This window comes from Phoenix dactylifera, chromosome 6 (assembly GCF_009389715.1).
Source record: "Phoenix dactylifera cultivar Barhee BC4 chromosome 6, palm_55x_up_171113_PBpolish2nd_filt_p, whole genome shotgun sequence".
Taxonomy (NCBI): domain Eukaryota; kingdom Viridiplantae; phylum Streptophyta; class Magnoliopsida; order Arecales; family Arecaceae; genus Phoenix; species Phoenix dactylifera.
In genome coordinates this window covers 12393965-12421339 of record NC_052397.1, presented here as the reverse complement: position 1 = coordinate 12421339, position 27375 = coordinate 12393965, and the positions used below count along the sequence as shown (strand labels likewise).

At 38.8% G+C, this 27375-nt stretch overlaps 1 protein-coding gene across 3 annotated transcripts; it reads right to left on the bottom strand.

The window, feature by feature from the left end:
• Positions 1–1197: 1197 nt before the first annotated feature.
• LOC103715922 (protein DETOXIFICATION 42) lies at positions 1198–25202 on the bottom strand. 3 transcript variants are annotated; one of them, XM_008803721.4, is made up of 15 exons: positions 24903–25202; positions 24614–24824; positions 24338–24459; positions 22880–23089; positions 22530–22720; positions 21002–21137; positions 6618–6714; positions 6331–6431; positions 5750–5913; positions 4726–4797; positions 4503–4619; positions 4175–4280; positions 3961–4082; positions 1953–2072; positions 1198–1751 (listed from the first exon to the last, which is right to left on the bottom strand). In XM_008803721.4, exons 2-13 carry the CDS (start codon positions 24706–24708, stop codon positions 4033–4035), a joined length of 1461 nt encoding a protein of 486 aa, XP_008801943.2. In that variant the 5' UTR covers positions 24709–24824; positions 24903–25202; the 3' UTR covers positions 1198–1751; positions 1953–2072; positions 3961–4032. The 3 variants fall into 3 exon arrangements, with proteins under 3 accessions (XP_008801943.2, XP_008801941.2, XP_008801942.2); XM_008803719.4 differs by having other exon boundaries at positions 4185–4280; positions 24903–25195; XM_008803720.3 differs by having other exon boundaries at positions 4185–4280; positions 24614–24688; positions 24903–25194.
• Positions 25203–27375: the final 2173 nt, after the last annotated feature.

Sequence of the window (27375 nt, the reverse complement as noted above, 5' to 3'; positions counted from 1 at the left end):
TCATAAAAACATAAAAAAAATCAAATTAAGCTTAAAATTATTGAAAAAATTCAAAAAGATTGATTATCAATTAAATCAACTTGAAAAACTCCAAAAAAAAAAAAATCTAGTACCGATCCAACAGACTTTGGTCACACCCCTCTACTTAACAACCAGAGGCTCTAGGTTCCATTCTTAGATCTTGTATTTCCAAAATCTGGATCTAGATAATTATAGCACGGGCAGGCTTCCCTTCTTTTCTCTCAAAAAACATCTAATTGTTTATTTTTATCTAGAAATACATATCAAACATCCAGTATATAACGGGTCTAAATACCTCTATTACAAACGGAAGTAGCTACGTCACATCTAAACCTCCCCTTCAGTTTTGTAAGCCTGAAGTCAAATAAACTGAAAGAACTCGACAGAAATCAGTGGATAATAGAACCTAGACCTTTAACAGACATGAGGCTGCTTTGCACTTATACAAATGCAACAAAAAATTGAACATGGAGAAAAAATAAAACATTAAACACTAGTATGAGGCGCACAACATCTTTCAAATTAAACAGTACAGTCATCCAATATCAATAATGCTAGTGTGCCACCAAGATAATGGACAAGAAACAACTAGAAAATGAATTGGATTACTTTGAATATTTTTCTCAGTGCAATGTAGAAGAGATGAGACCGAGAAACAAGGAGAACATAATTGTTCTGTGGTCTTGAGATACTTGTTTAGAGTCATACAAGCGAGATTCATAATTAGGTAGCCGAAGAGGAAACCATAGAACCTTTTCATTTCATTCTGCAGAGCCTATGTAGATTCCTTAGAAATGAGAGAAAATTTTGTGAGAATTACAATTTGGCAGCTAAAGAAAAACCATGGAATCTAGGTGAGAACAGATTCAAAGATGACACTCTTTGATGTGTTATTATTTGAGACATCAAAGCATCATAGAAATCCTATCATGAGCACTAATTTACTTGACCTACCATATCTAGTAACCACTCCCAAAAAATGGAAGAGGTCATTTCAAGGTGAAACACAGATATTAGTTAAGAAAGGTTTTGTGCAACAAAGCTCAAGCTCTGTTGCTGCCAGAGTCTCTTTGATTAGAAAAACTGGAAGAATTATTCTAGTATTGACAATGATATGTCGGATTTCCAAAATCAGAGATATTGGTTTAAGTTGCTTCAATATTTGAACAGTGCATATATCGGGAAAAAAAATCTGTTATATTATAAACTTGTACACTGAGTATATTATAGTTACATACACAAGATTCCATATGTACAATGGTTGTCTTTTTTAAACATGCAGAACAAAAGTTTTTGATCATTTGTCAACTATTAACCACTGCGGAAATCTTTAAACATAATACCTTTCCCTTTGTTTCTTACAGCACATAACCACTGAAATAACTTTCAAAATTACAAATATAGATAGCAAGTGATTTTACACTTAAGGGGGAAGAAAATGGGCTAAATTTTTGTCCAGATGGTCTTACAAGAATCCTGCATAACTTTGTTGTGCACATTGATCCATTTCTCAGCATAACAAAACTTTCTGAGACATCAATTATGATCTTTAATTTGTGCGCCAATATATCAGCTCGATTAATGAAATATACGGCATCATATTGTCTAGATGTTCTTGCCTTCTATAGCCTGTACGAAGGATTATTACTGCCACGCAAACTGCTAGTGCCCTTGACCAGAGGACATGTAATGCTCTTGTTTTATGTCAAGGCTAGCTTTCCAATAAGAACCTGTTAAAGGAAATTTCAGTCTCAGATAGCATTCAATTTTTTAATACTTTTACATGTTAGGTGTTCGACCAACTAATATTGATTTATGACATATAAATGGAGTGTATTAGTAGAAGATAGAATTCCTGTACATACAGATAACTGAAGCAAAAAGTGATGCCATAAGAGTCAAAGAAGCTATAGGAATACAAGTGGGCGCACCTTTAATAACTGAGTTAACAGAGATCACATTCTAAACATTTGGAAAGACAGAAAGGAATCCCAAAGGTAAGACTTTAAACACTCCGAAGAAATGTCCATGGCCCTCTTGCTGTCCCTATCCTGCACACATTGAACATTTGTTTTGGAACACAAGAAACCATAAAATGTTGAAAACCCTAGATTTCTTTGCTCATCCTCTGGTCTCTTGTTGTGATTGTGCGTTTGATATCCTATTAAACAGTTCTTCCACCACAATGACATGGTTAATATTCTGTCTTTTTTTGGATCATACACCATACTTTATATGATAATGCATTATAATATAATGTTATCCCCTAAAGGATCCACACAGCTTCACCAAGAAAAAGAAGGATCCCTATGGTAAACTGCAGTAGGATTCTGAGTAATCTAAATAGAATCAAGGTCACATGCCTAGTGGTGGGTGCCATAATGGATCTGTGGACATAATTTTCATCCAATGTTTAAAATAACAGCTGTTACAACAGTTGCAGAGCCTCCCTGTCATGTTATCCATGCATGTAATGGATGATTGCTGACGTATGAAATAACAGCCAGTACTAGACCTTTTACAGTTCATCCAATTGATACAGTATTTCTTTTAAGATTAAACTTACAAATCAAATTAAAATATTATATAATGTTAAGACATCAAGTAACACTGTCATCTTGCAGTTAATTTCCATTATACTAGTTAGTCATGGTTGTATAGAAACCATGGTCTTATTCCAGAAAAGTCATTCAAGCACTGGACTGAGCAAGTGACAGCCATTATTTCTGTTTTAATAGTAAATAACAGATCCAAAGGTGATAGCTATGACAGGATAATGACATCACTGAAACCTTGTGTTCAGTTGAGTGGAGATCAACAAAATAATCTTTTCATGTCGCATTCTGTCAAAGCATCACTCGATTACAACAAACCTATTTTGGGTAAGTCATCCTCTTTTTGTTTAAAAAGCAATAACACTTCTTAAATCAGTCTTAATAATGCATAGCAGTAATGTCAACCCTGGAAGAATCCCTAAGTCATCACGGTGTTAGCTGATAGACAAGTAGATTTTTACTCAATTACAAATCTGATACCAGACACATTCAAGACCGAATGTGCCCTTCCAAATTTCTGCACCTTGAGTTTTGGTTATGAATTTTTGAAAGACCACCCGAGTCTCTTCATAGAGCATTTAAAATTTCTAATATTTCACTTACTGAAAACTTAATATAAAATGCTTCATATATTTGCAATTTCCTTGTAAAATAATATAAAAAATACTTCTAAAATATCACTACTTCTAAGACAGAAAAGGCAAATCATTATAGCTGCTCGGCATCAAAGAGCGTCTGTGATTGAATAGGCTACTAAAATGGTGCTGATTAGAAACTATTAGAAGATAATATTTCTATCAGCAGACAAGAAAGAATCTCAAAAGTTAAAGAGGAGTGAGGTGGTAGAATTCGTCAAGTTCACTCATTGATACATGTGAATGTTAAGGCATCCCTTACTATATATTATTAAAAGAATATACTTGAGCTGGAGGAATTTCCAAATTAAGAAAAACGTAATGGAGAATCATTTGACATGATATGGGCATGCAAAATCATCTATGAAGTGGCTTCAGAAAAGAATTGATACTTGTGTTGAAGGATGTAGGAGAAGGGGAAGACCTAAGGTAACATGGATGAAGGTTGTGAGTAAAGATCTGGAAAAGGATGAAATAATATCAAAAGTGATCCTAATAGGAATACTTGGCAAATGAAGATTCATAAAGCCAACTGCAAATAGTTAGATAAGGCTCGATGCCTATGGTTATGGTTACAAACAATATCTAAAAGGCAGTACGCTAGCAGTCAAAGAATCACATAGTGCATATTTAGTACACAAGCCACATATGTGGGTGCACATGTGGTTATTAATTTTTTAACTATCTAAAAAATAAATAAAACCAGCGATCATGTAATACATATTCAAAAATAATATTTGAAAATTTACCTCCAAAAACCAGCAAACATTCGTAGACTCATGTAGATCGTTAGAGCTATCCAGATTCCAATAAAACCATGACTAGAAGAGAGGACAACCAAGCATAAGATGCTGACAATGGCCACAAGGACCTGAATATAAAGAGGCATCATAAGTTCATGATATACAAGGAGTAAAAGAAGTAGAAAAAAATTATCTATATCACAAAACAAAGCCAACTTGCCACAACTTGCCATAGAATATGCAGAATATGCAAAATCTGATGCTCCAAAATTGATTCCATCGAAAACAAAGGCCAAGGCATTAATTGGTTGAGTAAGCGCCACAAACTGAAAGAAAATAGCAAATATTTAGTCAATATTAGAAACTGGATGACATAGAATTTTCTCAGAAACCTAGTAACAGCAATACACTGAACAGGGGAACATTGGTGCATGGATTCTGAAGATGTTCAAATTTGGTTTCATTGCACCAAGAGTTTCCTGCATTCAAATGCAATTGTAACAGAATCTATCCTAACTTATATCTCCAAACTGAAGGTGCTAAGATACCGGGATTCCTATATGAATAAGTTGCAGAACATCGGCATCCTTGGTAAATAATCTTGATGCATACTGCAAGCCAATTCCAAGAATGACACAGAGAACCAGACCTAGAATCACTCCCCACTGAAAAACATAGTATAGGAAAGTCATTGTTGGTTCTGAGTAAATGAAATTCGTAAAACATGTGCACTTTGGAAAGGTGAATAATTTTTGGTTAGAAACTAGTTACCTGCAAAACACGGGATGCAGCAGCTGTTGCTTTGGAATGATCTCTTCTAGCAAATGCACTTGCAAGTATTGCCTGCATAGATTCTGAAATAACTGAGTTTGTTGAAGATAAAAGTTAGAACTAGAGATGCTCCATATTATGCCATGAATCTGATCGACCAATTGAACCATTTCATGAATTGGTTGTGGCAGGAAGTCTTTAATTTCTAATCAATAGGAATTCTGACTAAAGGTCTCAGAAATTCCAGAGAATCTTTCAGGCATAAGGCCCAGAGTGAGTAGCCTATGTCTGGGTCTTCCCTTTGGGTGTTGGATTTTGTTGGCATAGAGATACTTCCTTCAATAATGTACTAACAGGGCCCTGGAAAAAACATGGCATATTGGTTTCTCTGTCTAAACAGACCATGTCTACAGTGAAGTTTCTCTAGCATTAAGATTCCACATATGAATGAGCTTGGAGGTTAACATGGTATGCTCATATATTATAACTTGCTCATCCCTTAGTTATGTGAAGTAGGTGTGGGTGCAGGAGAAGATTTGCATGAGGGTAAAAAACTTTTCAATAAGAAATGATTAGGAAGTAGGTGTAGGGATGAGTTTCCAAAGAGATTACAAAATGCATGCACCACCTAAGCAGAAGATTCCTGCTATCATCATCCAAAACACCTCTTGTGTGTTCGTGTACTTGTATTTGTAATAATGGTGGTGAAAAATCATATTCCCAAGGGCAATTATTATTGTCAGAATGATTAATAAGCCCTAGAAGGATGGTATTGAATTAGCAGGAAGTGCAATTTTCACAGTAGTATGGCTTTTGTTCACATATTGAACCCATTAGTTGTCTGGCCATATGAGTAACTGATGATGTAAATCAGTGCTCTTGAAAACTTATCAAACTGACTCAAGTGCTTTTGACAAAGAATAACCACCAAGAACTTCGCATACAGGTCGTCTTTCTATAGTTATTCTGGTGACAGGATATTTATCAACCAATCAACATATATAAGAAAAAATGGTTTCTTGACCTGTCCAGCAACAGCCAATCCATCAGCAAGAAGAGACGTCGCCAACCAGATCTGCAAGCAGATCTGGAATGCAGCCATAGGAATTGATCCGTGTCTTGCAGCCATTGATGCTGCCAGCGTCACACAGAATGTGACAGCAATTACCCTTGCAAGTAATAGAAAACCTGAAACAATGTATAATGGCACAACTTAATAGAGAAAGCTTTCCAAAAAGCAATAAAATCATAAAGTTTCAAGACATAAGAGCAACTTACATCCACATGACATAATATAAGATAACTGAGGAGAAGGAAATATAACGAAGTAATAAGTGATGTAATAGGTCAATAATCTTGTGCAAGGAAGGATATATTAAATATACAGAGGTTCCTCATTGGAATATTATAAGATGTGCTATTCTAGTATCATAACTTTCCATGAGCTGAAGACATGGAAATAAATTATATGAAGAATGTGCATTTGTTTTAGTAAAACAGCAAGTCTTGAAGTAATCGACAGTGCAGGATAGGGAATCAAATTCTATGGCATTCAAGGAAATTAATGATGAGCATACTATTGATTCTAGTAAACCAATTTCTTACCGTTTTTCAGGAAGCGGCTAAACTGCAGATCTTTGATACTAGGAGGTAACACGTCAACTTCTCTCAGCAGTCTCCACAAAAGTATTAATGCAATCAAGTATCTAGAATACAGAAAACATGACAAATAAGAAAAGTAATATATTATGCTTTAAAAAGAAGAATAAGAAGAAGAAGAAGAAGAAAAGTAATGTATTATCAATAAGCACAGAAACAAGGTATTCCATCAATTCATATAAGCGAAAAGGAAAAAAATTATCGCTGGTAATGTTTCTGTGAAAAATGCTTACTGAGAAATAACATGAGCAATAGCCGCACCACTGACACCTAAATGGAAAACAAACATAAATATGGGATCCAAGATAATATTGGTTGCATCTCCAGCCACTGAATTGTCACAGAAAATTTATTTTAATTAGACAGTATTATAATATAGAAACAGCAAATAAAGTTTCAAAACACTGGGTACACTGAATACTATTAGTTTAGAATTCAAAACTATTAAAAAACAACTAAAAGGAAATGAGTTCACCAAAAATCTTCAAAGATAAAAATGTATTAGCCGAAACTTACAGAGAAATAGTGTCAAAATGCACCACTAAATTTAGTACATGAAGATATCCATGAACATTAAGCATAGATATTGATTAGGATATTAATACTATGAATAAGGTAAAGAAATTTTCAAGTGTTGTCTATGAAAAGGACCAATGCCAGTGGTAGAAAAAGAATCCATTAGTAGTAAGCTTCGTCCTTGTCAGAGAAAAATTTTATCATCATTATATGTATTATATATACTTCAAACAGATTATACATAGAGGCCCATTGCTTGGTTCCAAGGTTTGCTATACTGGGCGTAGCATACTATACAAGTATGAAACCGAGACTCAGTATAGGGCAAACCGAGTCTCGCATGCTAAACAGACCCTCGTACCAGATATACCGACACTGTACAAGCATGGTACTAATATGGAATCCCGTATCAAGACGACGAACCTTGATTGGTGCAATTGCAAAAGGCTTGGGCTGATAAGCATAATGGTGCAGGTTCAATTTCCGGGGCAGTCATTTTTGTGCAAAATATACCAAAGGTTAGGCCTGTCTCAAGGTTGTCCCTCCCAGAACCCCAAATTGGTAAGGCCATAACTAGGTAGTGGCCCTTATGCATAAGGAGATTGCCATCTTTGACCATATAAACTTGGCATTCCCCCTACCAAAGTGGATTATTGCAACAATTTGTAACCACCGAACCTTGCTTCACCAGTTTTATACTATCGAAGCCCAAGTCCATCCTTCTAATTCATTAAAGACTTCAAAGATTACTTTGCAAGAGAGGATTATCAATAGTCAGTCTCCACCATCTAATGCAAGACTTATTGATAGGATGCATTGAATATTTTCCTGCCAGAAAACATCCCTCGATTATTGAGGAATCTAACCATTCTTGCCATATGGCCATTTCTGGCAATTTCAAACCAAGGTGATTTTATGTAAATTGACGAGCAGAAGTCATCCATAAATTTGGATCATTGAATCGGTGCACTGTAAGGTGATTGGAACATCTATAGTCAGCAAACAATGCCTGCAGGCAATTTTTTGGCCCCTTTCTCTTTCTCTAGTTAGTAAGACATTGTTTCAGCTAATCTGTGCCATTGGAAAGAGTCTGGAGGACGAAGGAACGATTTAGCATAAGGAACTACATTTTCCTTGAGGTACGAATTTTAGCCAAAAAATTATTCCATAACTGTCCCAAAAGTAAGAGAAGTTGATTGTCAAATTAAATGATTTCTTTATATGCATTAAGAGAACATGCCTCCTGAAGGAGATGTTATATACAATTGAAGAGTCAACAGACCTACAAAAATGTACAAGGTTGAAGCAAGTGCACTCAACTACAAAGGACACTTTGATGGAATAACAATTCTTGATTGAAACAAAAGACTCCTTCAAAAATAAAAAGAGAAGAAAAAAACAAGATAGAAATGAAAGCGAAATCGAGATTGGCATAACCTAATATAATTAATTATAGACATGATACTTTCTATACTTCTGACAAAATTGTTATATATCTACATTCTGCATTTTTGCATATAATTATTGTATATAATTAGCTAAAAAGACATCCAGAATCTGGTTGATATAGCGGTGAAGGTACCCTTCTAAGTAATTATCACCACAGATAAAAATTGAATACTTGGATAAGAAAACAAAGCACAACACGTGAATGATGCTATTGATTTTAAAGAACTAGTGTAGTAGCCCAGTTCTCTAGGCTAATGGGCCGGCCTGAGGAGGCCAGGCCCATCTTCCCTTTGATCGTGGTCGACCGCGATCGGCCAAAGAGGTGGAAAAGAAACTCCTAGCTCCCCGATCGTGCCGGTGACTCCGAGAGACTCGGGGTAATCCAACTACAAGTCGGGTGAGATTAGGGACTTGGTTCCCCATCTCCGCCGTTGAATCCATCGCATTGTCCTCGAAGAAAGACACGAGATTTAAGCTCCTCTTCCCGAGCTTCACCATCAATTTTTTGCCGGAAAGGGCCGCCGGACCGAGGTAAGTGTTCCTCGTCTTCTTCCTCCTTGTTTCCTGGTTCGGTGGCTGTTGTGGCTGTGGATGTGGGTCGGCGAGCAGCCGGATTTCATCCGAAACAAGGGACCCCTGTTTCGGTCCTCTTCCACCGAGCATTGCCGCAGCCGACCGCCGGTTTTGGCCAGGGATGCGGCCGCCTGTGGCCGGCGTCGGATGAGCGCCTGGGCCACCGCGGCTGCCACCTACTTCCGGCGAAAGCAAAGGAGGAAGAGAAGGGCCGAGCCCTTCATTCTTTCCTCTATTCTCTTTCCCATTTTCTTCCGTCCAGCCGACCTCTGTCGCCATCAATGTCTCTGGTCCGGCCGTCCTCACCAGGGCCGGATTGCTATGGGCCGCCAACCAGGGGTTCGTCCATGGCGTTTTGACAGGGAGAGGGGGGAGATGTCTCGCTATTTGAGAAGAGGAGAAGGCTTTATCTGTAAGTGTGCGTGCAGAGGGTTAAGCATGAATTTCAGAAAATTTTATGAGGAAAGAATAGGTTAAACATTTTAACCCATAACATGCTTGATATTTTAGATATTTTGACTCTGGTACTAGTCGAAGACAGTCTTCAACTGCATATCACATGTGGCGCGGGCTCAGTCCCAATACATAGGGTGACACCCACGCGTGCCTATCAAAGCACTCATCATATCAGCCCCCAGGTGGAGAGCCACGCTTCGTCACACGATCACGCGTGAGAGTTTCCGGGAATCGGATAGTCTCCACTAATCCTTTGCTTTGACACCAAAATATCACAAAGCCCTCGGATTCCAAGGATTGTATGATTCAAATAAATATGCATAAATCACAACTTCTTGTGATTTGAAGATTGAGATCATATCTCAACCATAAGAGAGATCAGATCTCTTACCTTTAGAAGGAGGTTCCTTCAAGGATGCTTCGCAGCCGCACAAGCGTCCGGCCTCGATGACTCGTCCACACGAAGCTCCGGAATGATCAGCTTCCCGGGGAGTGCTAGCTCGCAGGGAGGCAGAAGGTTAGCTGAAAAGGAGAAGAAGGAAGAAGATGGACCTTCACAGCTCAAGAACTCCTTCTTGGGCTTTCACCTTCAAAGCTACTCTCTCCTCTCACTCTCTTTCTCTGGTGCTTTTGATGTGTAGAGAAGAAGGAAGAGGGATGGCCTATTTGTAGGCCAAGAAGAGGGTGAGGTGTCCCTATGAGGTGTCTGATGAGGTATCCTGCCAGGACACATGTCACACATGCAAGAAAAAGAGGTGTCCTGCTCCGCCATGTGTTAAGCATGCAAAGGGGTGAGGTGGCCTGGAGGGCGATATCATGGATGACCTCATGAGGTAGATGAGGTCATGGATGACATTAGGAGGAGTGTGAGGTGTCCAGGCCTGCCACATCTCACACATGCAAGCAAAAGAGGTGTCCTGCTCCGCCACGTGTCACGCATGCAAAGGAGTGATGTGGTCTGAAGGGCGATCGAGATGTGGGTCCCACATACAGTATGTGGGTCCCACCTAAGCAGGACGTGGGTCCCACATATAGGACGTGGGTTCCATATAGGCAGGACGTGGGTCCCACATACAATATGTGGGTCCCACATAGGCAAAGAAGTCCTAGTCCAATTTGACTCAAGCCAAATCTGATTTGGTTGGGGGCAAATTAGACATTTTCACCAAACCAATTTTGGTGTCAATTACGGTTTTACCAATTTCAAATCATATTTGAATTTGGTCAAGCCCAATCTCTATTACTCAATCAAATTGAGTCTAATCAGTGATTCAATCACCAATTAACTTTTTCAAGCAACAATTGCTTTGGGCAATCAGTCAATCACATTGAATATTTTATCTCTAGACAATTCTCAATCGTCAATCAGCCATTTGATCAATTCAGAAACTTCTAAGCATGTGACCTCACAAGTTTGAACCAAAGCCGGTAGTACAAGAACACTTCCTGCACTAATTAAAGTAACTATCTAGCAATGGGACCCGATGACCGGATAGGCCAAATAGATGCAAAGCAACATTCTAGAACCTATAGACTATGGTTACCGCATAATTCATCCTCTTGTCCAGAAATATCTAGGGTGGGTTCAGAGTCTGTCTACCCTGAAACGATCCATCCAAAAATATGTTTCAATTCAATAAGTCAAGTGATAGAGATTTGACTTTTTCTGGCCAGGGTACTACTTAATTAAAAACACAAGGCATTCACACTTATTCCTAAGAGAGATCAATCCCATCTTGATCTGCAACTGACTACCACAAGTACTTGACTGGACCCAAAAACCTTTCGTTGCTGGATTAGAAATCCAGGTAGTCCAGCACCAAAGTACAGTGAGTTGCTTGCAAGCCACCGGTTGCAATCTCAGGTCTAAAGGATACATATACCCATATCTAGTCGGAACAACTCTTGACAAGAGAGAGTCCGTCAATTGGTCACGTTCAGTGAACGTACACTACCATTCATCTGTATACCATACTAGTATCTCTATACTCTTTGGTTTGGAAGACAACCAACAATTATGATACACAACGACCTACGTCCGATAATACTATCGTCTTATTAATAGTATATCATACGGTCATGAACATTTAAGGACCTATGTGACAAAATCATATTTTATTACACAAAGCAGTCATAAGGACTTCATCACATCGGAGTTTGCGAAGATGTTGTGGTGATGAATAAATACCATGTTATTTATAATTAGTTCAAATATATTTACAATCAACAATTGATTGGATTTAGGACATAATTTTCAACAACTCCCACTTGACCTAAAGCCAATCAGTACAGTATCGTATACCCATCTTCAAGTAATGATGGTCAAACTCCTTTACACTGAGGGCCTTAATGAAGGGGACGGCTAAGTTATCCTTTCCGTCAAGATCAACGTCACCTCGTTCTACTATCTCACGAACAAGGTGATACCGGCGCAGAATGTGCTTGGTGCGCTGGTGTGCCTTTGGTTCCTTAGCTTAAGCGATGGCCCCAGTGCTATTACAGTATAGTGGGACTGGTCCATCAGCAGAGGGTGTAACTCCTAGCTCAGCAATGAACTTTCGTAACCAGACAGCTTCTTTGGCGACATCAGATGCAGCAATGTATTCAGCCTCGCATACAAAGTCTACCACGGTATGCTGCTTGGAACTTTTCCAGCACACGGCCCCACCTAACAGGATAAACACATAACCAGATACAGACTTGCTATCATCACGGTCTGATTGAAAACTTGAATTGGTATAACCGACAAGTCGCAACTCAGTATCTCCATAAACAAGCCACTTATCGTTAGTATTTCTCAAATACTTGAGGATAGTCTTTACAACTTTCCAGTGGCTCTTTCCTGGGTCAAATTGGTACCTACTCACTACTCCTAGTGAATACGCCACATCTGGTCTAGTACATGCCATAGCATACATAATAGATCCCACAGCAAAGGTATATGGAATTCTACTCATACGCTCTCTTTCTTGGGGAGTGTCGGGCAATCTCCTTTAGAAAGAGTGATTCCATGACCTATCAGAAGATAGCCTTTCTTAGAATTTTCTATACTGAATCGTTTCAGCACAGTATTATGTACGTGGACTCGGATAACCCAAGCAACCTTTTAGACCTATCCCTATAGATCTTCATCCCTATGGATGTAGGATGCATCTTCCAGATCTTTCATGGAGAACTGTGATGACAGCCAGATCTTTATTTCCTGTAATGTAGGAATGTCATTCCCTATTAAAAGAATATTATCCACATACAATACAAGAAACATCACTACTGAACTATTTACCCACTTATATATGCAAGGTTCCTCTCCGTTCCTAACGAAGCCATACGTCTTGATCACCGTATCAAAACGTATGTTCCAATTCTGAGAAGCCTGCTTCAGTCCGTATAAGGACTTCTGAAGATTGCATACCTTAGATTCATCTGCAGAAATAAAACCTTCAGATTGTATCATATACACCTGCTCCTCTAAATCCTCATTCAGAAAAGCGGTTTTAACATCCATCTGCCAAATCTCTAAGTCCAGATGTGCAGCTATCGCAAGCATGATCCAAATGAATTTCAGCATTGCCATAGGAGAAAATGTCTCATCATAGTCTATGCCATAACATTGGTGAAATCCCTTGGCAACCAGATGGGCTTTGTAGGTTTCCACATTTCTATCTGCGCCTCTCTTCCTCTTGAAGATCCATTTACACCCAATGGGTTTGATTCCTTCAGGTGGGTCAACCAATGTCCATACATCATTGATCTTAATAGACTCCATTTCGGATTTCATGGCATTAAACCATTTCTCAGAATCAGACCTTTGCATAGCATCCATGTAGGTGACGGGATCCTCTGTGTTCTTATCGAGACCAACAGGTTCGCCGTCCTAGACCAGAAAACCATAGTATCTGTCCGGCTGATGCGGTACTCTACCGGATCGCCTCACGGATGTCTCTATAATGGGTTCTGGATCTGATCTAATCAAATTCGGTTCTTTAGTCTGTACTGGTTCTTCTATACGTTGAACTTCCTTAAGTGCAACATCAGAGCTGTTCGCTCCTTCACCAAGGAACTCCTTCTTAAGGAAAACAGCCCTATTACAGACAAACAACTTTTGCGTATCAGTATTATAGAAGTAATACCCTGAGGTTTCTTTTGGATATCCGACGAAGAAATAATTATCAGACTTGGATTCCAGCTTATCTGCTTTCAAACGCTTGACATAGGCCTTACACCCCCAAACTCTTAGGTGAGTGATCATTGGCTTACGCCCAGTCCACATCTCATGTGGACTTTATTATAGATTTACTAGGAACCTTATTTAAGATATAGCAGGCAGATTCTAGAGCATATCCCCAAAAGGATAAAGACAGGCTAGCGAAACCCATCATGGACCGGACCATGTCTAACAGAGTCATGTTTCTCCTTTCAGATACACCGTTATGTTGAGGTGTTCCAGGAGGGGTCCACTGAGATAGAATCCCATTCTCTTCCAGATAAGTCAAAAAATCACTGGAGAGATATTCCCCTTCTCGATCAGATCGAAGAATTTTAATATACTTTCCAGTTTGTTTCTCTACTTCATTACGGTATAATTTGAACATTTCAAAATACTCGGACTTATGCCTCATAAGAAACATATGCTCGTACCTAGACAGGTCGTCTATAAACGTAATGAAATAGTTGTACCCTTCTCTGGCACTTGTACTCATAGGTCTACATACATCAGTATGTACGAGTCCTAGAATATGTATGGCTCTCTCACCTTTTCCAGAAAAGGGTGATTTGGTCATTTTACCAAGAAGACAAGACTCACAAGTTGGAAATGATTCAAGATCATTAATATTCAGAATACCCAACTTGGCCAACTTGTTGATCCTGTTCTTGTTAATATGTCCTAGCTGGCAATGCCATAGGTAGGTATCAGAGATATTATCTATCTTAGGTCGCTTACTTGATGTGTACACTATACTAACAGGATGTGATATAGTGTAAATGTCATTTATTAATTGTCCATCAACCATAATAACACCATTCACAATGATATTACAAGAACGATTCTTTATTGATATTTCATAACCGTTTTGGGCTAAAAGCCCTATAGAAATGATGTTCATTAAGAACGATGGACAAAAGTGACAGTCACTAAAGACGATTATATGAGAATTGAAAACTAACTTAAGATCTTCCAATGCTGGAACTGGAACAGTCCTTCCATCTCCAACATTTAGGAACCTCTCATTATCCTCAAATCTCTTATTGACATGCAGTCCCTATAATGAATTGCAAATATTATAAGGACTTCCGGTATCCAATACCCAGGTCAATTTATCACATATGGAGAAATTACAAGGAATTATCATATAAGTACCTTGCCCAGCAACTGTTTGCTCATTTCTTCTGGGCCTGTTTGGATCAAGGGTGGCTACATATAGAGGACAGTTCCTTTTCCAGTATCCCGGTTTCTGACAGTGGAAGCACACCGCCTTTCTAGGGTCAGCCCGCTTTCTTATCATCTGATAAGATGTCCCGACTCTTAGCACCTTTCTCTTCCTTTTATTTTTATTTTTAATTTTATTTTTGTTTTTCCCTTTTCCAAAGGGACGATGTCCTGCCCCACCACCAACCATATTAACCGGCCCTTTCCTGAGCTGGTTATCCTTCTCAAAGTTCTGCAACAACCCCAAAAGACCATAGAAGTTAAGTACAGGCTTTGTCATTCTATAATGAGTGAGGAATGGTCGGTAGGAATCAGGTAGGGAATTCAAAATCGCGTCCTTTCCCAATTGTTCATGCAGGGAAAAGCCGAGTTTGCTCAGGCACTCTATCAACTCGATCATGTACAGTACATGGTCCGTAACAGAGGCCCCTTACCTAAGTTTGGCGTTGAAGATACAGCAACTGGTACTATACCTTTTATCGTCATCAGGGATACCAAACGATTCATTCAACACTTGAATGATCTCGTTCGGCTGAGCACTCTCGAATCTCTGCGAGAATTCGTTGCTCATTGCCGCTAGCATAATGCACCGGACAGTAATCCGATCACTCGTCCATTTCTAGTAAGCATCACGGACTGCTACCCGTGCATTAGCAGGAGGCAATTTAGGTGCTGGATCAGTAATTATATACATGGTCCTCTCGTGTTCCAGGACGATCTTAAGCTTTCTAAGCCAGATTGAAAAGTTGGGACCAGTCAACTTTTCATTATCTAATAATGACCTAAGTGACAATTGAGTGGCCATTTCTACAAAGAATAACAACAAAGCCTAATCAGTAAATGAATCAATATAATCAAGAAATTTGGATTTTAGTCCCAAGATCCTCCTACCATTTTGTACGAATCAATAGCCTCTACTTTAATCCGAATAATTACTCCTAATTCTTTAGTGGGTACCGGAATCCACATAGAATACAGATGGGCCCGAGTGTGTCTCGGCTAAACCATCTGTTTTTAAGGGTAGGTTCATAACTAATTGTTTCACCAAACAACTCCCAGTAATATCCTTTTGCCACAGGCCACTTCAGCAGGTGTGTGTCACCTCCACTGAAAAACCTAGTCAGGTCCAACCATCATCTTGCTGCAATAAGTTCATCACATCAGTAGATGACCAAGCCCGAGTGTGGCTCGGCTCACCTGACCACCTATTTAATGGATGCAACCGATTCAACATTAATTGAGTGACAATTCCAATAGCCGATGAGAACCAAGCGTGTATCGCCTCCAATGATCATAAACATATTGGACTCATTATCATTTCAATGCAATGGGAGGCTATGACACGGTCATCTTTCATTAACCGCACCATTTTTAAGAACCTGATAATTTAGAGGATTTTTATGAAACAGGAAAAGCTGACTAACCTTGATCCTCCCACTGACTTCTTCAAATTAGAGGTTAATAAGAACAGATTTGAGTCAGTGCACCTAAATCGGTCCGACCGATTTCCTTATTTGGCATGGGTCAACAAGAGTTAATCAGAGATCTAATCAAAAGAGATTCACCTAGATAGCCAGGTAAGTGAAATCAGCGGAAGGATATGCCATTAACTTGACTGGACCGAAACCCAGCAAGTAGCTCCCAATTAAAAATCCACTGATAACAGTTGCCTTAGACACCAACTGGTTCATCAATTTCAATTAGATCAATATCAAAACTTAGTGCTCAACCGCGGAGCCCAAATCAACATCCATTTGGTCTTATCAAGAAACATAGACTTGATCAACTACAACTATTGCAAAGATTAAGAGTTACCTTAATCGAATCCAAAGTAAACATTTTAAATTAGATTTGACCAGTTATTCTTCCATATTTTGATTTTGACCATTGGGTCTAACCCAACCAGATTTGATTTAGATAACCCATTACCCCCATGATTTATGCAATGTCTTAGATGTTTAAATCACATTTAAAATCTAGGATCTACATCAATACTTAATTCACAATTAAGTGTATTGCATTATTCATGTCTTATCTTGGTTTTGCATGCATTACAACTTTGAATCATTAAAACCCCTTTTAATGTTCAAGTTAAATGGTTTCCACATGCATACAAACATGTCTATTCATCATATAAATAACATCATAAAATAATATAATCAGTTTACATCATATGTAAAAGATCACATTTTGCATAGATATTTGATATCACAAAGAGCCTGGACGGGCTCTCATACCACTGTTAGTGTGCGTGCAGAGGGCTAAGCATGAATTTCAGAAAATTTTATGCGGAAAAAATGGGTTAAACATTTTAACCCAAAACATGCTTGATATTTTAGATATTTTGACTCTGGTACCAGTCGAAGACAGTCTTCAACTGCACATCACATGTGGCGCGGGCTCAGTCCCAATACATAGGGTGACACCCGCACGTGTCTATCAAAGCACTCATCATATGAGCCCCTGGGTGGAGAGCCACACTTCGTCACACGATCACGCGTGAGAGTTTTCGAAAATCGGATAGTCTCCACTAATCCTTTGCTTTGACACCAAAAATCACAAAGCCCTCAGATCCCGAGGATTGTGTAATTCAAATAAATATGCATAAATCACAACTTCTTGTGATTTGAAGATTGAGATCATATCTCAACCATAAGAGAAATCAAATCTCTTACCTTTAGAAGGAGGTTCCTTCAAGGATGCTTCGCAGCCGCACAAGCGTCCGGCCTCGATGACTCATCCACGCGAAGCTCCGGAATGATCAGCTTCCTGGGGAGTGCTAGCTCGCAGGGAGGCAGAAGGTTGGCTGAAAGGGAGAAGAAGGAAGAAGATGGACCTTCACAGCTCAAGAACTCCTCTAAGGCTTTCACCTTCAGAGCTACTCTCTCCTCTCACTCTCTTTCTCTGGTGCTCTTGATGTGTAGAGAAGAAGGAAGAGGGGTGGCCTATTTATAGGCCAAGAAGAGGGTGAGATGTCCCTATGAGGTGTCTGATGAGGTGTCCTGCCAAGACACATATCACACATGCAAGAAAAAGAGATGTCCTGCTCCGCCACGTGTCACGCATGCAAAGGGGTGAGGTGGCCTAGAGGGCAATGTCATGGATGACCTCATGAGGCAGATGAGGTCATCGATGACATCAGGAGGAGTGTAAGGTGTCCAGGCCCGCCACATGTCACACATGCAAGCAAAAGAGGTGTCCTGCTCCGCCACGTGTCACGCATGCAAAGGAGTGACATGGCCTGCAGTGCGATCAGGATGTGGGTTGTGGGTCCCACCTAAGCAGGACGTGGGTCCCACATACAGTATGTGGGTCCCACCTAGGCAGGACGTGGATCCCACATACAGGATGTGGGTCCCACATACAGTATGTGGGTCCCACATAGGCAAAAAGAAGTCCTAGTCTAATTTGACTCAGACCAAATCTGATTTGGTTGGGGGCAAATTAGACATTTTCACCAAACCAATTTTGGTGTCAATTACGATTTTACCAATTTCAAATCATATTTGAATTTGGTCAAGCCCAATCTCTATTACTCAATCAAATTGAGTCTAATCAGTGATCCAATCACTAATTAACTTTTCCAAGCAACAATTGCTTAGGTCAATCAATCAATCACATTGACTATTTTACATCTAGACGATTCTCAATCATCAATCAGCCATTTGATCAATCCAGAAACTTCTAAGCATGTGACCTCACAGGTTCGAACCTAAGCCGATAGTACAAGAACACTTCTTGCACTAATCGAAGTAACCATCTAGCAATGGGACCCGACGACCGGATAGGCCGAATAGATGCAAAGCAATATTCTAGAACCTATGGACTATGGTTACCGCATAATTCATCCTCTTGACCAGAAAATGCCCAGGATGGGTTCAGAGTCTGTCTACCCTGAAACGATCCATCCGGAAATATGTTTCAATTCAAAAATTCAAGTGATAGAGATTTGACTTTCCCTAGCCAGGGTACTACTTAATTGAAAACACAAGGCATTCACCCTTATTCCTAAGGGAGGTCAATTCCATCTTGATCTGCAGTTGACTATCACAAATACTTGACTAGACCTAGAAACCTTTCGTTGCTGGATTAAAAATTCAGAAAGTCCGGCACCAAAGTACAGTGAGTTGCCTGCAAGCCACCGGTTGCAATCTTAGGTCTAAAAGATACATATACCCATATCCACTTGGAGCAACTCTTGACAAGAGAGAATCCATCAATTGGTCAAGTTCAATGAACGTACACTACCATTCATCTGTATACCATACTAGTATCTCTATACTCTTTGGTTTGGAAGACAACCAACAATTATGATACACAATGACCTACGTCCGATAATACTATCATCCTATTAATAGTATATCATACGGTCATGAACATTTAAGGAACTGTGTGACAAAATCATATTTCATTAAACAAAGCAGTCCTAAGGACTTCATCACATCAGAGTTTGTGAAGATGTTCTGGTGATGAATAAATACCATGTTATTTATAATTGGTTCAAATACATTTACAATCAACAATTGATTGGATTTAGGACATAATTTCCAACATTATCTTCTCTCTCTTCCTTCCCTCTTTCTTTCTCCTCTCTCGAACCTCTCTCTCTAATAGGCTGAAGAGATGTGGACGAGGGGATCGGGGGAATGGTAGACCCTAGTGGACCCAATAACGAATTTTAGATAGTTGAATATCAATTTATAATTTTATTTTAATAATGTATTTGGTAGTGTACGAAAATGATTTGCAAGATACCAGGAACAGTTGAGCAAGATTCTCGACACCATGTGTGACAACCCAGGACCTCCCCCAAAATGACTAGTCGGAATATATTATTTGGGTTCTTTGATCCTGTATAAGTACTCAAAATTTATCCAGCGAATAACCAATGTGGGACTAAACACGCGCCCACATGGGTCCTCACATATTCCTCCCATTCAAGCCCTGACGTCCTCGTCAGGCTACGAGTTCAAATCTAATTACAAACACCATGATCGGTCCTTAGTCAGCCCCAATGGAATCCGTTACTGCAGTGTTTCCTAGTTCACATAGGTTATAGGCTGGATCCGCTCTGATACCATTTGTAACAACCCAGAACCTCACCCAAAATGGCTAGCCGGAAGGTTATTTGGGCTTCTTGATCCTGTATAAGTACCGAAGATCTACCCAGCGAATAATCGATTTGGGACTAAACACACACCCGCATGGATCCTCATACCTGAATTTCTAAACAAGATATAGATTGCATGAAAAGTTGAGGTAAAACCCTGATTCTTTACTTATTTTAATTTTCAATATATATATGCGCGCGTGCGCGCGCACTTTTTTGATAAGATAACAATAAGGACTTATTAAGCATACTATTTGTATGAGCTTTTCAAGTAGTTGATATGATATTCTTTTTACCTGTATTATTTATTTGATTATTTCTATTAGTTATGTGTAGCGATTCGGATTTTTTACTGGGCTGGAAAAGTTTATATCCTTCCTTGCATTTTCTTTTTAGAGTTGAGGTTACATAGTACTTGGTTATAGTTGAGATCATGGGTGAAGGAATATAGCATCCTTGGTTCCAGTTAGATGAATGAATCTGGTAATTTTGTACAAGTTTGTTATTCATTATGAACTAAGGCCGTTATTATTCATGGATATTGAGATGTAATAAGTTTTTCAGGTCTAATATATTCTCTAGGGCTCTGCCCTAGAGAGTGTGCGGCCGTGTCACATGGCCGACCTAGTGGCGGATTTGGGGCGTGACAACTAACATCAAAATTTCATGAAAACCCCAAGCATGCAATCTTGAATATTTAACACCTATAGAGATGGATGATATACTATAGTGTTAAGATTTCACAACCTTTTTCTGCAAAAATAATTCCATATTACTGAATAATGTATAATCTAGGTAGATGTATAATTTTCTTTCATATCTGAGACAACTGAAACCTGGAAATAGTGTATGACTTAACATCCTTATCCTGCAAAAATAATTCCATATTATTGAATAATGTATAATCTAGGTAGATTGTTATAATTTTCATTCATATCTGAGATAACTGAAACCTGGAAATACTGTATGACTTAACCAAACAATGGGAATATTACGCTCTAATGCAAGAGCTAGGGCCATTCTTCAACAAGGAAAAGAAGAAGAAGAAGGGGCAATATAAAAGGAATATTCATTTTCTTTCTTACCTGTTGCATATAAAGGAGTTTTTGTATCCTTGAATCCTCGAAAGACCCCTTGCATGGCCAAAGACAAGAGAACAGCAGGAGCACCAAGAGACCTCAAAGTCAAATATTGACATGCTGGGGTCAACATAGGGGAATCCTATTGAGACAAAAGGCCCTGTTATTATATAAGCAATAGCTCATGTTACAGTTTTCAACAAAGTTGGAAACATGTAACATAGATAAGTAGAAAGACTGGTCTCTCTTTAAATTTTTCGGCAATAAAGACATTGGACTAGCCCTCCTAGTCAAAGAGCCAACTCTTGCATGGATCCAACCAAGAAGCCAGTAGCATCAGATTTTTTTTTTTTTAGACCAATAAGCATGACATACTGAAGATCATTTCCAAAATGGCAGTATTATCCAATCAACATGTTTCAACTAATTACATATCCAAGAAGAGACCCGAGTATTTGCTCTTGCGAAAGTGGATTCCACAATCATCAATATAGATGTAAATATTTGAAAACATGAATGGTGAACACACAAAGCATAATCGTATGCATGGATGCTTGCATATCTATAACATATGTGTATCATCATGTGTAATACTATGTAATGCATACCCAAATAGGATCTATATGATGGTAAAGAGAGAGTCAAATATTGATGTTTAATTAAAGGAAAGATGCTTATGATTATGTATTTCTTTGCCTTACATATCTGTATACCTACACAGGACTGAGAAATTATTTTGAAATTGTGTAATTAACAGAGTCGCAAACCATTAAGAAGAGAATTAGTTTAGCCTTGTATTCTAAAGAAAAAAATGTGTGCCCTTGCTCTTCAACATTTCAGAAAATAGTCTATTTATTCTGTGTTTCCATAAGTATTTAGAAGAAATAATACTCTTCTTTTTTCATTTAATAACAACGTTGGAGTCTTCCATTTATTCAAGTTTACAAATTATGTTACAGATACAGTTTCATTTTGTTGAGTCATGCATTGTTGTGGATTGTGGTATATCGCATGCAGTGGCATGCCAAACTCGCGGCATACAGATGTTGTGCCAGTACAACTTTGGTCCTGAATCTTGCTCCATTAACATATTTCTTCGTACTGAACCTACTAAAACATTTTAAGGTCCATTTGCTATTGCTCTTGTTTTGTGTTTTTTGCAAAAAATATAAGAAGGAAAATGAACTAGACTGAACAACATATATGATGAAACCCTTTTGTTTTGTTACAAATTGTTTGCAAAATTTTAGAGCTTTTGCAATCAAAGATTTATTGCTTCCAAAAATAGTGAAAACAAAAGCAAGGGATAGCACGAGTTTTGTGCAAATGCTATCTTCAACATCAATGCAATATTTCATTAACACAAAAAGAACAACAATGCCAGAAAGGCCCTTAGTTTTGAATCAACAGAAGTTATTTTACCATTAAAACTTTACGATGATGCTCTAGCTACATGCATCATTAAGCAGGTGAAACCATGGAGAAGAAACAATTTCAAATAAAATTCTGCAATATGCATAGAGAATATACTCACAGGTTTTACACCCATAAAATTCAAGATAGGTATTGCTCCAGAAATGAGAATGAGAGCTTGGAGAAGGCCAAGAATCCCACCAATGACTAATGCTGAAGATGCTGGTGGAATATGTTTCCGTTCACGCCCAGGTATGATACATGTAGATTTATCAGAGCAGGAAGATGAGTTGCTCACAGTCCTTTCAGGATCTGATAAAGCAATGACAAAATTATAGAGAGCTATCACTCTCATCAAAGTTACAAAGAAAATGGAATATATGAAACATCGAGAATCTAAAATAAATTGCCATTTTGTTTTTCTAGCTACAATCATCATCTATAACATATAAAAATTTCGTATTCGCATACCATTTTGAGGAATCAATTCTTTCATTTCACTATTTACAGAAAGTGGCCCTTCATGTTCTCCACATTCAAGTTCTTCATTGGCCATTTTGCAGGTAGCATCCTCCTCAGCAACAAAAGATGTAGTTACACTAACAAGAGGAAATATAGCAATCCTTGACACCTGATTAAACACTGCAATGGAGACACCTACAGCTGCAAGCTCGACTGGACCTGTTGTAATACATTAACAAAAAGAAAAGGGCTTAACTAGTTATTCTTCAAGGTAATTAAAACCTAAAACCAGCAGCTGGTAAGTAAAAAATCATTGAGGAACTCTGTTTTCTTTTTTCAAGGATAATACTAAGGAACCTCAAGCATTCCTTTAAGGAAAATTTGTCACGCCAGAATGGACAAAAATTCAAACTCGTGGGCAAACTACCACAGACAGCGCACAAACTATCTAATAACCAAGTATTTGAATCATGGCCTTTAATTAGATGACAAAGGCAAGAGTCACTCCATTGCAGATTTCAGAGATTGTACTCCACAAGAACTGCTCATCATGTTATTACATAGCCCATAATGGCTGCATCAAATATGTGAATGCTCAACAACAGTATTCAGGTAAGCTAATCAAAAATCCTTGCAACGCAAAAATAATATTAAAACAGTGGCAGGTCAAGTATTTAAAAGGTTCGTACTTCGTATATTATGTTGAAGGCTTAATAGTTTGGACAGTGAGATTTAGTAAACCTGTAAGCAATTTATGCGTTTCCATCAAATAATTCATGCAGGACAATGTAATTCCCTGTGGCCTCTTGTATCTCCATAGATATCTCGTTGACTACGTATCCAGAGAGTAGACAGAGCGACAACTTTGAAGAACAACCAAAATATTCTAAGGGGGAGAACTCAGAAAAAGCAGGAACTATATGATAAGAAACATATTCAGGTGGCATGGACTAGTAAACTGATGCCTGTTTCCAGGATGTTGTGAATAAACCTCGAGTCTAAATTTCGAACAAGTCGACTCACATATCTAGGAAGTCGAGTAAGTCATGGTGTAGCCATCAAAGAGGAGAAATAGAAAGACACTTCCCGCATGCTACAACCAAAACATTATTGCTGATTCTGACTTGGTATTTGTCTTTGGTAGCTAGAAGCTCATAAAATATGTCTGATTCTTCATTGATCATAAACTTAAACCCTAGGAACACTTACGCGCAAACTGATAACAGAAATCTCATTCTAAAGCCAAGCAAATTCATCATCCACGGCAAACCAGGGGCAGATTTGCATCTCATCATCAGAGATGACAGGATCGCATGAGCTAAAGAAGAAGAGATCTCTTCAACATGAATTTGATCCATGTCTTGAAAAAGCAACCGGCATAGAAACAACTTGCAGGAAATGATTCATATAATATTAGCAAAAGCATGATCATAAGATGCAACGAGAAGCTGAGAAGGGCAAACTAACCTATCTGGCCGATGAATGCTGTGTCCACTAGAGAGGCAATAGGATCGGCTGTCAAAGCCAATGCAGCAGGGAAAGCGATCAATGCAATCTCTAATCCTAGCTCATCCAATTTGAAGACTTGCCTGCACAATACAAGAAATTAAATAACAAATGATTAGCTAAAAACTGGACCCGCCAAGAAATCATCACAAATAAACAGGAAAACCAATGCAGCATGCAATCAAATTATAAATTTTTGACTACTGGCATGGCAGCTAGAATTAACCATATGGCTACCTTGCGTCTTTGAAGAAGATAAGAAGAGGGGATGTTGCTCGCTCTTCAGACATCAAGAAGGTGGAGTCAAACAGCCTATCATTCAAAGGATCCATGTCTCAATAACAAATGATCACTCCGAGTGGAATAAACTCCCCCCATGAACAGCTAATTGCTCAATCTTGACATGCAGGAGAAAGCATCATACTTGTAGATAGCAGTTCAAATTCCTCTATCCAACCATAAATCATTTAACGATTTGAGTGAAAAAAAAGAGAGAAAGAAACAAGAAGAACAGCCAGAAAACCACCTTAAATTACAATACTAGAGAGCCCAACAAACTTTCAGCAGCGCGCGCTCGATCTCCAGTCCTTGTTGTGACACGAGATAAGCGTACGTTTTCCTCGAGATTCCCACCTTCCACTCCCCGAGAGAGAGAGAGAGAGAGAGAGAGAGAGAGAGAGGGTACTTTGTTTGTTGAGAGAGAGAGAGAGAGAGAGAGGGTACTTTGTTTGTTTGTAGGTGAAGTCCTCTAAAGCTGAGGGGGAGGAATGTGGAGGCGCGCGGGGGTAGTTGCCACCTTGCAAAAACGCTTCACATGAAACACAGTTACCCAAGAGTAGAGAAAAGGTGAAGAGCCTGCCTCAGTTATAGCCTTCCCCACCCAGGAAGTTGCACTGCAAGAAGCCACCGAAACCATTCCCTCCTCCCTAAGTTCCAACCCAGGTGAGAAAAGTTGAGAACAACAGTCCCGATAACTAAGTCATGTGGTTTTAGACTGAGCGTTGTTTTATTACATTCTACATCGAATAAAGACGAAGTATCCACATTCACATCCTTTTCATAGTAAAAAAGAGGGAGAAAAAGTGCGAGCGAACCAGTCGCTGCATGTCATTTTCCCACCACCACCAATGTAAGATTCTCCCAGTGGTCTCTTTTTTCATTTAAAATTATTATAAATAAGATGCCTGTAAAAAATTTGAAACCAGAAAACATCCTTGGCAGAGATTATTAGATAGACTTGGACTACCACATCATCAATCATTTTTTAATTTAAAATTATTATAAATAAGATATTTGTAAAAAAAATTGAAACCAGAAATATACAGGATTTAGATCTGCCTTATGAGAAATTATCAAATAGATTTAGTCAACCACGTCAACCAACCGTAGATAATAAAAACTCGAAAGGAAGATTCGGTCTCCACTGCTGATTCGTTCTCTGCTGCTGTCTCTGTCAGCGATATTAGCTTGGACCCTTTAGAATTGATCCAAAGAGCATCATATGCCTTGGGTTTCCTATAGCCTTTTGTGTGGTCACCCGAAGGTTACATGCTAATGTAGCATTGTGTGATGATGCTACCTCCATACAAATAATATCAGCTGAATTTAGAAAATAAAATAATACTTGTTAGTCTATAATTTAGAGATATGGGTCGCACATGGAAGCCATCTCATTCCAAATGAGTGTCATGCAACCCAATGGTACCTAAACTTCACCCCTCTTTTCACCTCTTGATATATTGTTACCAGGATTTACAAGCGTATAATTTAATAGCAACAGCAACGTTCTTAGTATTGATTGGTACTGTATAGAGAGATTTGTGTTTCTTTTTTAAATTGGTAGGACGGGTCTAGCTTAACAACTTGCCCTCCATTTCTTGTGTTGGGATTAGAGATGGAAATTGCTGGGCTGGAAACTGTGGTGAGTTGGTAGAAAAGAGAGATACCGCATTGGGAACGGAACCTTCAGCGTAACCGCGTTGGGAAAATTTTAAAAGTAAATAGGCTGTGTGTTACGTACCACGCTCTTTCTTCCATTATGAATTGGTCCTTCAGGAAATGGCTTAGAGATGACGGAGGCCGTATGGAAGAATAGTTTAAAAAGACAGCCTGGTCTCAGCCAATTCCAAGCTTTCCTCATGCTCTGATGTGAAGTAAACCAAGTGATGACACATAACTCCGTTTCGGTTGTAGCAGCATCCAATGTCTTATAAGCAGATTGGGAAGTGGTTAAACAGAAGATATATTTTAGAAAGTAAAGAATGTCTTCAATTTGGATGCAATACAGAACAAAATTAAAGAAGGAAAATGCAATGGAAAATGCTAGTAGCAGAGGTCCCATCAAAGCACCGACTACAGATCCAGAAGTCTACAGGAATCAAACATTTGCTCAACAATTTCTGCATGCCGTTTTCCCTGTAATATCTTCGTACCTGAATCGTCACACGCCATTGAAAAATTGATTCTTGAATGCAATGTCAAACAAGGGTAGATGGGATATGCTAGCTGGAGAGGCAATGATCACAGTTGATCTGAATCTGGCATTGAAATTTCTGATAACACATCTAGAAGACAGCGCTGTATACTAACTCTAAAGGCGTTGAGCAGCATTCTGATTGCTCACGGTTTGGAAACTACTCACCTTCAGCGACATTGAGCAGCATTCGAGCAATTCATTTCATGCAGCATTCATTGCAGTTCTGACGATGCAACCACCTAACATGACTAAGATTTGCAATTTTGACGATGCAGCCCACCTGACAAAGTGACAAGGCGTAATGGCCAAACTTGTAAACAAAGCAGTGCATGAACATTGATGGTTTCCTACTTGACCTTCTATTGTGCAAAAGCTTACATCAAGCAAAGACTAACACAATCGGGATGACCATTTCCAGAGCAATCGTCCATCTGTTAATCTGGATACAATAGCTGAGTCAAAAACCTTTGTGGCACTGCAACTTATACCAGTTCCTGAGACCTATTTCATGGGGGATGGGGGT

What these genes read in the sequence shown, in the direction of transcription:
- LOC103715922 (XM_008803719.4), bottom strand. Translation starts at nt 24,708, where the DNA reads ATGGATCCTTTGAATGATAGGCTGTTTGACTCCACCTTCTTGATGTCT. An exon ending in TAGCCGCTTCCTGAAAAACG is followed by an intron (nt 5,914 to 6,330) that starts GTAAGAAATTGG and finishes ACATTGTTTCAG; the next exon opens with GTTTTCTATTACTTGCAAGG. An exon ending in ATGTTTGCTGGTTTTTGGAG is followed by an intron (nt 2,073 to 3,960) that starts GTAAATTTTCAA and finishes CAATGTGTGCAG; the next exon opens with GATAGGGACAGCAAGAGGGC.